Source organism: Silene latifolia, chromosome 5, assembly GCF_048544455.1.
Source record: "Silene latifolia isolate original U9 population chromosome 5, ASM4854445v1, whole genome shotgun sequence".
Classification (NCBI taxonomy): Eukaryota; Viridiplantae; Streptophyta; class Magnoliopsida; order Caryophyllales; family Caryophyllaceae; genus Silene; species Silene latifolia.
Window position 1 is genome coordinate 78973512 of NC_133530.1, and position 16494 is coordinate 78990005.

Here is a 16494-nt window from a genome sequence, read left to right on the forward strand (position 1 = left end):
GTAATAGTTTAGTTGAGTGCACGCTTCTAAACCCATTAAATTGGTTAAATTCAGTCCTAGATCGGAAGATTGGAATGAACAGACCTTTTATGGACAGTAGACTACCCTAATGAGGACGGAAGTTAAGTTAGTTGTATTCTAGGGTGGATAGCGGACCGGAAGGACCTTTCCCTTGCCCTTATCGCATTTGATCATCTGAACTATTTATGACTGAGTTAGTAAACTACCATGGTGAACCGAATTCCTAGCATACTTCTCTTTACTTGATCACATCTTTCACTTGTCTTTGCTTTTACTGCTCTTTTCCCTTATTCACTTGCTTTAATCACCTTTAGTTTAGTAATCAAATTTAAAACCCCCCATTTGTTACCAGACAGACTTAGATTAGCAGATAGATATAATAGCCTCCCTGTGGAGATCAACCCTACTTCCGCTAACTTCTGTTAGTAGTTATAGGTAATTATTTTTGGTACTAAACGACGGTATCATTATGGGTGTTTCCGGTTGTAATAACTACTTACGTAATTTCATTTCTCTAATTCATAGCTCAAAACCGATGATTGACTTAGTAAAGGGTGCTAAGTGCGAGAGGGGTCGCATGTCTGATTAAAGGACTTCCTAATATGTACACACCTTCACCATTTATGCAAAATCTTTGGTTTCACGATGTCGGAATCCAAGTGGTTATGAGAGTCATTTTAACATAGAATGCAAGTGGACGAATTTTAGAGGTCGTTTGGTTCAACAAGACGGAATGGGGTTTGAATGTTTGATAGTATGCGGGTATGAGGTTCTAAATCCATACTTGCTTAAAGTTGTTTGGTTTACCATAAATTTGTAGAAGGGGAAAATGGTGTTTGATTTCAAGGGAGGAGGGTGGTATGTGATTCCAAGGGGTTTACGGTGAAGTTAAAACTCTCCTGAAGTTTGGTGACAACTCCACAAAGTTGATTCGATTCGTGTTTTCAATCCTCGGGTCAATTCCAAGTCAGACCGGCGTGCCATGTCCACAACATAGGAAAATGAGATGGCGCCACCCGGTGTTACCGATTTTGAGTAACACCAAGGTAATTTTGTAAATTTAGTGACATTTTAAGATTTTTTATAAGATTAGTCAAATAATTCAGCTAAGGGCAAAAATGAAATATTACGTCCTTATGCATGTTAATGATGGGATCCATTAAGCTAAGTTAAGTTTGCTTCTCGCCAACCGTCATATCCATCCCCAATGTGTCATCGCGACATCGCTATAAGCTAATAATACGTACTCTTTTTCCGTAGATGAGCGAAACGATGCAACATAGACTCGACTTTTTAACCGAAATGTGCTATTAAAACATCTCAAGGAAATTAAGTGACGGTTGTCGACAAAATATCGGAGATGGATGTGACGGTTGCAATGTGACGGTTGTCGGCAAAACCGATACCAATAGATTCGTGACTGAAGTATTATTTGTTTGTATTAGCTAATTATAGCAAGCTCCTTTCGTAATCGAGATTTAAACCCCATGGCTGGTCGGGTATAAGGTATAGCCATGTAAACCTTGTATATGAAGAAGAAAGAAGGTTAGAAAGAAGGATGTAACCTGTAGATTATTTCCTTCGCAATACATTAACAGTGGAAACAAAATATACTTTACTTTTCTGCCCTTCCTTACATCTCGCCAAAATCTAAACTAACTTATATTTTTTTTATTTTTTGATTATTTTAATGTGTTACCGAGATTATGGAACACCAGGTGTCACCCTAGCATTGTCCTTTCCAAAATACCTTGATGTTTTATTTTAGCTAACATTATGGCTTGAATGTGTCTTTATTTTATTTTATTTTTGCCAACAATGAATTAACATGGCTTGAATATGTCTATAATGGAGAATATTATGATAATTAACGCACACACTAAAACAAATTGAAATAAACGTGTAAAGAAAGATTAATCAACACGAGAAATTACACTAAAATTAAGTTAGATTCTTTCATCTTTCATTTTTCATTTTTCATTTTTTGTATCTACATCCTACAAGCTCTTGTTAGGGCTAAAGTCATGTACAAACTACAAAAGAAGAGCTGAACTTAAAACCCAAAAAAAAAACTACTTCCAAACATTCTTCCAGCCTTCAGAATATCTACACATTTTTCCCCAGCCAGAAAACAAATATTCAGAAAGAATATACAAGACGGGCTAAACACTTAACGCACATCAAACAGCATTGCCAAGCCTTTTTCACTGTAGCAAGGCCCGCCACCAGCCACCATAGACTCATCCTTGCAGTTCATAGCGACGTTAGCCACTGCAGCCCTGCTGATGTTCCTACTACACCTACTACATTGAAACTTAGCTGGCACCGCTTCAAAGTCGCTAATCCCCGCACACCTAGTATGTTGCCAGACACCACATGCATCACAAGCCAACATTCTTTCGCCATCATCATCACGGGCCCCACAACTGCAATCAACCGTCCACCTCTCTAGCCCTCTTTCCAAACGGAACCTTCCTAGACCATTCTTCATCGGGCAGCTTCCCCGAAGGGTTACAGTGGTGAGGGGAGTCAACAAGAGCTTGACTGGGGTGGAATCATCTACACCTCGATAATCGACTAGCTCTTGTGCTTGGAACCCTTTAAACATGATGTAAATTTCTTGGAAAGCCTTGGATGCTTCGACTTTGAGGTCTGATATGGTAGCGTTTGGTGAGAGGGCAATGAGTTCCAACGGAGGGCGTATGACATGATCTTCGAATAGTTCGGGAAGCTCAACTTTGCAAAGGATATATATCATGGTGGGGTCCTCTAGCAACAATGTGGTCTCCGGGGAATAGTCCTTCACAAACTGCTTGCAGTCGAGAAGCCTTGAAGCTGCATTTACGGCATGATCTCTTTTTGTTTCGGGTCCATAATTAACCATGGTATGGGGATGAAGCATGTGTTCATACAAGAACTTTATATCCCGGAGAATTTGATCTCTAGGTGGGCAATTAGAGAAAGACTGACCGCCACAATTCATGTTTCCCTGCTTTGTGATGCTCCCATGCTCTAATCTGCAGCAAGACATCCAGATAAGCTTCAGTAACTGAATGAATCATCAGATAACAGGAATTGAGCCGTAATCCCAACTTTATTTGGGGCCAGCGGACATAAGTTGATCAGTGATACTATTAACGATGGCTAAATAACAAAAAGAAAACAAAATAATGGAAAGGGAACTTGTTTACAATGATCACAGAAAATATGGAAACTATTTTTTAGTTAGTAATAAAAAATGAAAAAAAAGAATAAAAAAACCAATATAGATGATAATCTTGTCAAAGAAAGAACACAAATATATGCATACCTGAACTCAAGTGCACCCGTATCAGGATTATGACGAGCACTAACGGATGCTCCGTCAGGGGCTTGCTTTCCGCCAAGTTCCTTAAGACAATAATCAAGTAGCTCTGATGGACCTACTTTACAAACAGCACCTTTTAGAGTTCGCCAGCTTACCCAATTGCAATTAGTCACTGCACGCAAAACTCTGATCATTGCATCCTCAACGCGTTTAACATCAACTGTTGTCCATGCACATAGAATGCCTGGCGCACAAGATTTGCGTTTTTTGAAGGGGCCTTCACTCAAAAAGGGAGGCTTTTGCAGATCACGAACAAGACTCATCAGAAAAGAGAAGAGGTCCCTTATATTTACAAGCTCCCTTTCTGACAGTGACTGGTAAAATAGTATCAACTCTTGAACGAGAGTGCGTGGCTTCCTCCGTTTACAAGTGAACGTGAATAATGAAAGTTGGGAAAGAATTTCGACGGCCTCCAAATAGGCGTTGTAAGTTAGAGCAAAACTTCCAGGTCCAAACTCATAGCCCCAGTTGCCATACCATGGGCGTCCATTAGTAATAGCATGGAGAAGTCGGTATTCCAACCCGTACTTTTTAGAGACATCCATGACACTGATCTTTCTGTCGATATTTGGAAAACAACATGGTTTTTAAGAGTGCTCAAAAATGTGTCATTCACATTCCACAATTAAAAGCTGTTGGTAACCACAACTTTGGAAACCCAGTTACATCATTGAGCAGATAATGGAAGCTGCAAACACATAGCATTCCACAAAGCAAATTGAAATCCTAAATATAAAGGTACACTGAATCCATTAAGAAAATCATCTTTCTATAGAATATGTTCAGCTAGACAAATCTGTCGTGTAACAAATTCAGTGACTTTGAGAAGCTTCTGAACACAAATAAGAACAAAAAAAAAAACCAAACAAAAATGTTTGTACTTTATATAAGGTGAAAATGGAAGAGAAATAGAACATTCTGAATGCATTCGCAGAATAGATTCCGAAAATGAACACATTAACAATTAAAAGGAACGTAAACAGGCTCTTTTTTGCTCTTTGTTTTTCCGTTCTTCGTATCATTTTTTCTCCCACTCCATAAAATGGGTTTTCAATACGAATCTAGCATACATGATGCACCACAATCTGTAAGTCTATTTGTTTGTGATCGTTCATTTTACCTCCTTGAACTCTCCCCAGTATACAAAACAACAGAAAAGATTTCACAAGTTGTATCAACCATGGAAGTGGAAAAAAAAAGGAATTCAAAATTGTAGACAAACCAATTCCAGGACAAGCATAAACACCACGAGGGTAATGGTACACTCCAAATATTCTTTTTTTTCTTAAAATTTTCACTCTCAAGAAAGTACAAAAAGGCAAGATCACCATGTACAATCAAGAGTCCTAACCTGACTCCAAGATATTTACAAAGTCGGTCCCAAAAGTCCATGATATGAGATCCAGAAAGAACCCTTGAGCCACCTTCTCTACCATTGACTCTGAGAAGGTGGCCATATCCGTTAGCATGGATGACACCATGTAACAGATGAGTAGTATCCTCCAACTGGTGGTTGACCCAGTCTTCTATGTCATCAGAAGTCATCGCATGATTGCATGTTTTGCACCTGAAAAGACAGGAGTTATATCAGCACAGCACACTCTACTTAAAATAAGCAGCAAAGAGAAATGTCAGGTCCACACAACATAGATTTGTTCCTAAAATATGTCTAAATGATTTAAAAAGTCTGAAACAGATGAATTAACAGTTCTTTACAGGAGAGTGCACCCCGACAAGAACTCTTCCGCAGTTAGCAAAAATGTTTTAATGAGAAGTAGAAGAGCATATTTCTAAGACTGGGATACAGGTGTTGGAGCTTGGGGGGAGGGGGGGCTAGCAGAGGCGGTCGCCCCCCCCTGACGGTTGAGTTTTTCGAAGTTTTTAACTAAAATTTTCAAAATTTTTCGAGTGTGCCTTATATTACTACCCATCCGCCTCCCCTAATTTTTTTCGCCCCCCCTAAGCTCTAATCCTGGCTCCGCCACTTGGAGCAGAGTTCACATCATTTTCTCGAGCCATCGTATTACAAATTTTCAAATACAGGAGAACAAGTTCAAAATATTTTCAGTTTTTTAAAGGGAACGGACAAACAATTGAGAAACAAATGTTACGCTGACAAAAAACAAAGGCTTCACACTTTGCCATGCCTACTTCCCAATCTGTTTGAGGCTAGGCAAACATACCAACTGGTAGGGCCGTAGGGGACAATATGAACTCAACATCCATATTTATCCGTATTATGGGGTACAATTCAGGAGCTAGTCCGATCAAAATGTCACATCTCTATATACTAAAAGAATAAGAAAAGCTCCAATTTTTCCCGCCTAAAACACATTCCCTATTTAGATAATTCCCTATATACTTTCTTATTCTGATATAAACCCCTATATACTTTCCTATTTGAGGTTTTCGTTAGCTTTGTAAGATAAGTCGTATTATAAAAATTAATAAATTGTCAATTTACAATCTATAAATAGTATATTAAAAAATAAAACTTTATAAATACCGTGCATGTATTGCACGGGTTCTATACTAGTTTCTACCATATTTATAGGAGGTGAGGGCAATTGAGTACGAAAATAAGAAGCATATAGTTTAAGCGTCAAGTCTCAAATGCCTTTCAATCAATTTGTAATCAAGATATGAATCAAACAAATTGTAAGCATCAAAATTGAGCTGAGACGAGTCCAACTCTTGAATATACCGATACAACAAGCATACTCGAATCCAATTAACATCGTCCGAAACACATTTCATTTAAAAAGAGGAAGTTACTGAAGCTCACCTAGGTTCAGCAAGATGAACTTGATCACCACATTTGGGACAAGGCTTGTTAAACCCGCCAATTGAATTCCCATCTGCCTTGACTATAAAATGGTACCGTTTCCTACATACTGGGTGTCCACTCCATCCTACACACATTCAATTTCCACGTCACTATATATAAAATTAAATAAATAAAGACTAGTCAAGATTCTAGGTCAACGTAATTAATTATGGTCTTGAACATAATAATTAAAAAAGAGATGAATTTAACTATTTATTGTAGGGGTATATTGGGAAATAAAAAAAGTAGTGTAGAAACTTGGAAAAGAAGCAAAGAATGGGGGTGGGGGGTCCCACAGGTATTATTATTGTCATTCTTTATTGTGCGTCACCCAATTACTCAGCTTCACCACCCACTCAGTCATTCAACTCAATATGTTCACGCCATGTGTACCATATATAATTACCCGCCAAAAATATTATGTGGGGTATATTAGTCCAATTAGTATACGACATCGTTTTGTGCTTAGGACTGGTCCCACCTCTACAACTAGAAATAATATCCACAAAGTAAAAGAGAGGTTTGTTTGGGTGCAGTCTAGTATACGACATCGTTTTGCAACTTGGTTTGGACCCCACCCTCCACCTAAAAATATCCGCACAGTAAAAGAGGATATTATTAATTATTAAAGAATTAAAGAAAAAGGGAAAACAAAGCGGGTTACACTCCCCGAAATCTCGCAATACTTCTCGTGATTCGTTTCGACTTCTCCCCTTCACCCAAACGACACCGTTTCACCTCCTTTCTTTATCATTTGCCGCTATAACTTTATTATTATAATATTTATTGCTGTATTTATTATTTATATTTATTTATTATTATATCCAAATAAAGAAACAATAGCGAGTCGGTTCACTGCCTCGCCCGAGTTGACTCAGTTAGACAGCCCCCTTAACCTATCCCTATGCACGCTCACTGACACGGTCCAGTTAACTCGGTCATCAAACCCAGCCCCTTGATGTTTATCGGGTTACTCAACTCAATCAGAACAGCCGAGTCAGTTTCCTGCATGTGAGACTTTAAATACGAAAACGCCGAGTCGACTCAGAGACTCGGGCGAGTTGACTCACCAACGACACGGCACTGGTCACAATAGACAGATCTGGAGCGAGCAACGTCTTCCTCAACGATATCGAGACAAAACACGCCCTCACCGGAAGACGGCGGAGATTCAGATCCGGGTAGATACCCAGATGATGGAAACTCCCCGGAAACCGCCCTGAAAACCACCTGCCACGTCACCATATTGGCCGGCGAAGACGCCAGCCTCGCATGGCGCGTGAGAAACGCCTTAATATTAGACCTAAAGGGACCACCAACACCTCCGTTCTCCGGTGCCGGAAAAGTAAGGAAGTCATAGAGATCTGCCGTGACCCTCCTCTTCATACGCTTTAACGACCTCGCGTTCACAACCATGGTTAAAATTAATTAGATCTGGGGGTTAAGATTAGGGTTAGGGTTTGAGATTTGGGGGAAATAATTTAAATTAAGTATAGAAAATAATAAGATGAATATAAGATGAATACGAGATCTGGGTAGGAAAGAAATAAGGAGATGAGATCTGGGTAAGTGATAGTATATTTTTCTGGGTTGAGTGTACTTTTTTTAGGGAAAGAAGAAGAAATTGATGGTTGTGTAATCTTTTTAAAAATTATTATTTCCTTTTTTTTTTGGTTGTTTGGTGTAGATTTAAATTTAAATTCCTAAATTTGAGTTTTTTTCTTAGCAGGAAAGGAAGGCGGTTTGAATAACAAGGGTAGAAATTTTTGAAAACTAGGAAAATAAACAAATAAAGGGTAAAATAAGTAACAATAATAATAATAATTTAATAAGTTTATGGCGTTACTATTATTTGGTTGGGCGGGAGAAGAGGAGAAAAAAGGGGGGAAAATATATGGAGGTTTTGTTTGTTTGTTTGTTTGTTTAGGTGAAGAATGAAGATGATTGAGATTTGAGGGAGAGGAGTGGTTAATTCAGACGGATACGGCGGTCTGAAATAAGAATTTGTGGTTAATTGGTGATGTGAAGGGGTGGAGATATGTGGCGTTTTATTTATGTGGATGTTTAAACGTTTTTTTTTACCGTTTTGGGAGTGTGTTGTGAATTTACTGGACTGTCCTTTTTGGTTTGTTTGGTGGGGTCGTTTTGGGTTAAATAAGATTCTTAATTGTGTGTTGGCATTGGTTAGTATAGTTGTTTAGGAGGGGGAGGATACCAAGTTTGTAGCTGGCGATGGATATGGATCTCATAAGGTTTGTTGCTAAGTCATGGGTTATACTAAGACCATGTTTATCACCGTTTTGCACTCTACTACCTCACTCTTCCATCGCTCCAACATTAAAATATTAATATATACTCCCTCCATTCGCCTATAGTTCCCCTTTTTTTAAGACAAAAATAAAAAATGAATATGACCACACAAAACACCCTACCCCACATGAAAATGAATTTGGACCACACAAAGATTACCAAATAAGGAAAGAGGGAACAAAACGTGACTATCATCAAAAAGGAAAGAGGGAACTATAGGCAGAATTGGAGGGAGTATTACTTAACCTACTTACAAGACCTCGTTCTTGATTTTGTTATTTTATCAAGCCCTCCTTTAACCTACTTAACATCACATATATTTTATTATAAAATCCCATGTAAATAAAAAATAATCAAAAAAAATTAAGTTTAGACCCAATATTTTTATACAGATTTAAATTTATATGTAAGTTATTTATTTTTTAGCATTTATATTTTTTTGTACACACCTTCATGGCTTCATGTATCAATAGAGGAAGTAACTAAATGATATCTAAAATATATCAAAAGTGATCTCTATTTGTAAAGCACAAAATTATAAAAGCATTGGTATAACTTCATAAATTTTCTTATTTGTAAAACTGTAATTAAAACATTTAAAAAATAAAGTTTACTTTGATAATTTTGATTTCTTTTAATTAAAATCATCCTCCACTCAATTAGTTACATGTGGACAAAAAAAAGGAGGTCCAAAATGTGGTTTTGGAGGTCTGGGGAGGAACTGATGGAACGCATTCTAGCCCATGGTCTGCATTTTCTATTTACTTTTCTTTTTTGTTTTTTGTTTTTTTTTGTCCTTATTCAAGACCTAGACCTCATTAGACCTACCCATAAACATAGTCTAATACCAATCTTTTCTCGCTCTTTATCACAATTTTTTTTATCAACAATATAATATTCAGAAGATAAAAATTAATATCCGCAAGGATGAAGTTTAGTGGTTAAAACTTTGGTATAATTCTCAGAAAATCCATTAACTCAGGTTCAAGCCTCCCTAAGATCAAAATCTTATGGACATTCTTGGCCTGAGTCCAGTGGCAGTGTTGTGGCAGGCTAAGGACAACCGTTGTCGATCAAATTGATGCAGGTAGACTTGTTGGACTCCGTCGAGTCTAGTGGTAGTGTTGTGGCGGTGCACGACGATGGTTGTTGGTGTCAATGTTGGGGAAGCGTGCATATCGATGTTAAATGAAAGAATCAGAAAAGTGAAATAGGAGTATGGAGGTTGCAAATTAAGGAATTAAGGTGGAAACTACGGAGACCTTAATTTTGATTGGAGGTAGAATTGGTAGTTGAATATTTCTGGTTGAAATAAATAAATAATTAATTAAACTGTCCGAAAAGAAGGCTCTTAATGAATGCCCTGGGGGCTTTTGTTATCTTTTGCCTTTTTAAAAAATTGTTAAAGAAAGACTGACACATTGGACATGGGATTGATAGTTGAGGTTAAATAAGGACCAAATGATATAATTATCAACTCAAATCTCATAGATCATTCACAGGGAAGCAATGTAATAATTTGGACGACTCAAATTGAAAATTATCACACGCAAGCACATATAAAATCCACTTGAAATCAACAGCAAAGATAAACAAACCACAATCTGAGCACAAGATTGATTTTGCTTCACTAACAGACTTTGTTCAACATCTACAATTTAAGCACAAGATGTTAACAGTCCTGACTCTTAACTACAGACTAAGCCCAAGTTAAAGAGGTTTAAATTAGAGAGAAATCTCTTGTTTTTAATTCATCAAAAGTTGTCTCAATGCAGATGAGGTAGAGGTTCTTATATAGGCCTCTCCTTGTTGTTCTGTTACAAAGCAACCATAGAAATCTCATTTAAGGGCTAGGATTAGTTCTTAGGATACAATCAAAGTACTTGAAATATATTACAAATGATAATAAATAATTTAAAGGCAAACTGAAACAAACAAAATAAGTTGCAGGTGATAGTGTCAGGTTGCTTCCTTGCACTACGCCAAATCTGGCAATCAATAAGAAGCGTATCACAACGGTTTAATGCATTTAATGACGACACTTAGATTACCGTTTTCTAAATATTGGCAGAAACCTACACCGCGCTAATAGGAATAACGATTTCCCTCGAAAACCGTTGTTATTATAAGTTGACAACGGTTGCTTAACAAACCGTTGTCAAAAACTTTTAACGGTTTCCAAAAACTCGTTATAGAATCACTCTTATCAACGGTTGTTAGAAAACCGTTACCAGTTTAAGATATCGGCATTTCGAAAATCGTTACTAAATTAACACCAGCAACGGTTTTTGTTACCCGTTGTTATGTTATAACTACGGATTTTTTGTAACTGTTATTATTTTCTATTATGAAATAACGGTTTTTCAATTCAACCGTTGTCAGTATTTGATTAGATTTTTCAATTTGATTACTGCATTCAAAACTCAACTTTAATAAATACTAGATTTTGTGCCCGTACGTTGTACGAGTTATAATATTGATTAGTCTCTAATTGTATCTTCGCAATTGAGAAGCTATGTTTACTTTCTTAACATTAATTTTCTCGTGAGAATGTGAGTATATGCAAATACATTGAAATATTTTTTTAAGAATATGAGTATATACAAATAAATTAACATTTTTTTTTATGATTTGTGTATATAGAAGTTATAAACGTCATGCACGAGTAACTAAATAGTGTTCTGTTTGTAAGTGAGCTTGTACCAATGTAGTTTTTTTTTGCATCTGGAAAATGTAAGTTTTTCTTCGTAGAATAAATAATTAATGAGTTTAACATGTATGAACCGTGAGTTTGTACAAATGTAGTTTTTTTTTTAACATTCTTCGAATAAATTAAAGTAACTCTTGGGATTCATTCATTATTGAGTTTTGAAAGTTTAGGCCAACAATAATGTGTTTTCAACTTTTTTGTTAATGAAAAAATGAGAGGGCTTTACAATGAGTTCTCTAATTTTCATGCTACTACTTCATCAATATGAGGGTAGGCATCATATATTCACACTAATGATAGTATGGTCTTACTAATATTCTATTGTATTTATTTCTATCATTGTATATGATAAAATGTCTTACCTCTCGTTAAGTACTCCATAACAACTTAGAAATAACCCCTTCAATAATAGCAACGAAAGAATATATAGGGACAAATTATATTCTGCCACTTCTTTATATACTTCCTCCATTTCATTCAATTCCATACATTTGATTTATACACGTATATCAATGCTCGTTTTCTTTTGTTCATATCTTTAGTTCCATATTTGTAAAAATTATAAAAATTTGTTATTTACAATGTATTCGATAAGACAATTAAAACAAGATCTCATATGACTATATTTTATGTTATATATTAGAAATTGTATCGAAAATTCTCCCTACTTGTAAATAGTGCTCAAAAAGGCAAATGTATGGAATTGAATGAAATGGAGGAAGTATTAAAGTAGGCAAAAAGAAGTAAAATTTGTCAAGTCACACGAACAACCCTAAGGGATCTTAAAAGCAAACAATTCAAGTAAAAAGGGTATACAAATTGGCAAATAATAAGCAATACAATTATCTGATTACTTTAAACCATTTATAATCTATCTTCCCAATCTCGAGATTTCATTTCAACATTAACATGCCAAATGCTCATATGTCTTCGTATCTTGATAATAATATAACCAGTGCTACTTAATTTTGTATTGTACTTTTTACGATTCTTCAGGAAAGGAGTTGAATAATTCCAACCTCAACAATCAGTTAAATTCAATGTAAATTGGCAAATAATAACCGATACAATTATCTGATCGATGACTTTAAATAAGGCACAAATTAAATATCAACTCTATTAATTTATTGCAGTGATGAGACTGATCGACATATCGCAAGTCATAGAATATTTATGAGATTTCGGCAAATAATGGCAAATATTGGTAAATCATAAGATTCTTCGAAAAAATCGTCGACCATGAGATATTAGAGAGGTAAAGAGCTAGAATAACGAAACCCAAACATCACTAAAATTATAAGCGCATGGTCATATGCAAAATCAAGGATACATCTTGATGTTAAACTTAATACTCCGTACTAATATGTTCCAGGTAACTGTAAAAAGAGAGTAAAGTTACCATTAAATTGCCAATAAGAATGAGCTTCCAACGTAAAAATTTATTTCTAAGAGTTGAAAAAAAAAATAATAATTTACATTGAATTTAACTTATATAATTTAGCACATGAACCAGACTAATAAATTCATTCTATTATGAGACGATTTCTTAGAAAAAAATACTTGTTAATCAACACTATATTGCTTTAACAGAGAAGTAATACCATATAAAGCTGTCATATGAATTAGGCTCCATGCTTTCTGGCGTACCGTTGTCGTTGATCAAATAAAGTCACCTGCGAAAAACAGAAAATCATACATTATTATGACGAAAATCAACTATAATAATATATAGTACTCGTATATATTTTGATCAAATAATATCACCTGCGAAAAACAGAAAATCATACATTATTACGACGAAAATCAACTATAATAATATATAGTACTCGTATATATTTATTCAATAAAATTGAGCATAAAATTTATGTAATTCAAATAGCATACACAGAAGGGTATGGAAAGCGTAATTAATATGATCAAGATATATACAGTCATTAAAACAAACAGTCTTACTTTTGACGAAACTCATATAAATATTAATAATTAGATTAGATATAAATTATTTCCTCAAAACACGTTTAGAAACATGCACATTCATATCTATTCATAATTACATGAATTAAATATAGTATCAAATACAAACCGAAATACTTGGGACGTTTTCATCTCCTAATCAAGTTTGCTCTTTTTTTTTTTTTAATTATTTACTATTAGCTAGTGTTTTATTAATGTTGGAGTCTCTAGAATTGCCTGAAAAAAGCCTCTTTTATATATATACTAGATTTAATGCCCGGGCGATGCCCGGGCCTATTTGTAATATCTGATCCTATAATTATGATGTAATAATACTCTAGGATCTGGTTCTTTTGAACTTAATTTTGATGAACTGAACTTATATGAGTGTAACTTTTTTGAATTGAAGATATAAAAGTTGAACTGAACTTTTATAAAAGCTATACTTTTCTGAACTAATGAACTTATAGATAGAAGCTGAACTGGACTTATAGAAACTTAGCTTATAGAAAAATGGGTATGAATTGAGCTTAACTTTTTGAACGGAACTTATAGGAGCTGAACTAAATTTATAGGAGATTAGCTTTACTCAACTAAAGCTATAGGAGCTTAACTTTTCCTAACTTAACTTATAAGAGTTGAACTTGACTTAATATCCAAAAGAGCATGACCTAACTACGAAAATTTGTCCACTAATTATTTCTAACTTCAATCTCAAGTGATTAAACTGAATGACATAAGTTAACCTAAAACTTGGAGTTTATCGAATTTATAGGACAGTATGTGATGGCCTATATGTAATATTTTATCGTGCATAATGTAGAATTTAAAAGAAAGTCAAGGTATACAACATAATTTAAAACTCTTGTAAAAGAATATTTAACTTTTTTGCATGTTTGATACATTGAACACCTAGGGAAAAAATACAACAGAATATAACTAAATTTGAACTCATGAATGGATCTATTTAATACGGACGGAATTTCTAAAGGGAACTTTAGATCTAGTTGGAGAGGAGGAGGAATTCTCTGTCATGAGTCTGATAATTTTGTTGGATCCTTTTGAGTCGGATAATTTTGTTCAAGTCTTTCTTGCTCTTTTAGGGTTTATTCGTCGGTGATATTCGAGCTCCTTGCACTTCTTTTCCGGTCTTGAACTTGCTAAGAGCCATTGTATTGCTCATTAGTTGGTACACAGGCGCAACGCCACTTTTGTTACAATGCAAAAAACTTACCAGTGATGGCAAGGGTTAATTAATTAAGAGTATATATACACATAAGAGGTTTGTACATACATAGGATCAAATTGACTTATTTTTATGTTGAGTAATTGTACTTAAGTTAAATTGTTTTCATAGATTGATATTATCATCTCCTTTTCCCATCATAAATCTATCTAAGTAGTACTTATTACCTTTTTTGTGTTTTGGGGTTATTGACCCCATTAGAAAACATAAATAAATTATAATGTAAAACGGTTTTACGCTGTGTGACGGTTAATTTTTATGAAAAAAAACATAAATAAAGTATAATGTAAAACGGTTTTACGCTGTGTGACGATTAATTTTTATGAAAAAAATTATTTATTATTAATAAATACTTTTGTTTTTATATAATGGTACCATCTCACGGTATAAGACCGACAACTATTGATCGTAGATTCGTAGTTATTAATGTAGAGAAACTTCTTGTAGTGCTCTAAGGATTAAGATAAAGAGTTAATGGCTGCACCATTCATGATTTAATTTTTGTATGCATCAGACGACGAACATCGCTAGAAGATGACTATATTTACTATGACATATATCCGTAGCACCAAAAAAAAAACTATGACATATATCCGCGTAGTTAGAGGAGTATATATTAAATAATAAGAAATAGTATAAACAGAGAAGAAAAATTAGAAATCACGTAGATTGTAGAATCATACCTTAATTAGGGATAGTTAATTTCTTATCAAAGTAACTTATATTTAATACATACGGTATAAATAATGTCATAATGAACTTGATTATGAATCGCAATGAAACTCTATGATTTTACTATCGAGCATTACATAGTTGATCAGTGGTCCTCTTATGATGAACAAAAGCATATTGACCGTAATTACATCTTTAGTAATGGTATGAGGCATCTTCAAGAAATAAGGTTTGCAAACGCATAACTGCTTCTTGATTGGCATATGTTCTCCTATTATCATAAGGGTTAATGAAATAGGCTATGTAACAATAAGAGGTCAAGATTTTAGGAAATTAAAACGCAAATGATTTTTTTTTGGTGAAGAATTAAAAAGCAAATGATGATAACATACCAAAGTAGATAAGATTTGTACGTCATTGACTCCATGCACCTGTAAATTCAAAAGAAGTATATTAATAATAAATACTTCATAATTAATTATTGACTAATTAATGATCCGAAATAAGTTTTACATCAATTGCACTGCAAAAAATTAAAAATAGATCAATATCAATAATATGAGGAAACAAAAAACATATTTAAAACATCCAGGCAAACTCTAGAAATTCATATATAAAGATCTTTGAAGACTGATGAAAATATCAATCCTGAAAATATATAACAAACAAATTAAAATATCAAAAATAGAAAATGTATTAACCGAAGCCATTAACGTTTTGGTTGGCAACATCGTAGTATGGCGCAATCAAATTCTTCTCCAACTGATGAACGCTCTATAACAAAAAAAAAAGAAATAGTTAGTAAGCACATATAGCAATATAATGACGAAAATCATAATAGAAACACAATTAAGTAGAATTAGCAAGTCCGTTGAATGAGGAATGAGGAAGCTAATAATAATTATGGTGGAAATCTCTCTCTCTATATATATAGCATTAGAAGTAGGTTGAATTCGATTGTTTATAGAATGTCATTGACTAAAATTAGACTTCTTTTAACAATACTCTCATAACTAATCTCAATTTTGACGTTTACTATTTGCTAAGAAACTCTATCTCTATCTTCTAAGAAACTCTATCTTCTAGTCGTATTTGAATTTATTCTAGGTGTAGGTAGTTCGTAAAACTTGGACTCTCTATAATCGCTCGGAAAAAGCTTCCTTTAATAATATAGATAGATATATTGATTGATTCAATTTGACCAAAATAATTCTATAAATATGTTTTGATAATGTTTTAGGTTAAATTCTAAATTATCAAACATTTACTCTTTAATTTCTTTCTAAATTTCTCTCTAAAAAAATATGGCTGGTGTATCAGAGCTACAATCACATTCTCGTTACGCACAGCCTTTTACTTACATTCTCCATAATCTCCTGGTTCATTAT

The 16494-nt window shown here is 34.4% G+C and overlaps 1 protein-coding gene and 1 long non-coding RNA gene across 2 annotated transcripts; both read right to left on the reverse strand.

The window, feature by feature from the left end:
- Positions 1-1951: 1951 nt before the first annotated feature.
- Positions 1952-8397, reverse strand: LOC141657606 (PHD finger protein At1g33420-like). Its single transcript, XM_074464890.1, has 5 exons — positions 7286-8397; positions 6174-6300; positions 4740-4955; positions 3332-3946; positions 1952-3038 (listed from the first exon to the last, which is right to left on the reverse strand). The coding sequence occupies exons 1-5, from the start codon at positions 7629-7631 to the stop codon at positions 2192-2194; spliced, it is 2151 nt and encodes a 716-aa protein (XP_074320991.1). The 5' UTR covers positions 7632-8397; the 3' UTR covers positions 1952-2191.
- A 6690-nt stretch (positions 8398-15087) lies between these two features.
- On the reverse strand, positions 15088-15960 carry LOC141656184 (uncharacterized). Its single transcript, XR_012548407.1, has 2 exons — positions 15808-15960; positions 15088-15537 (listed from the first exon to the last, which is right to left on the reverse strand). It is a non-coding gene; the product is annotated as an uncharacterized LOC141656184 (long non-coding RNA).
- Positions 15961-16494: the final 534 nt, after the last annotated feature.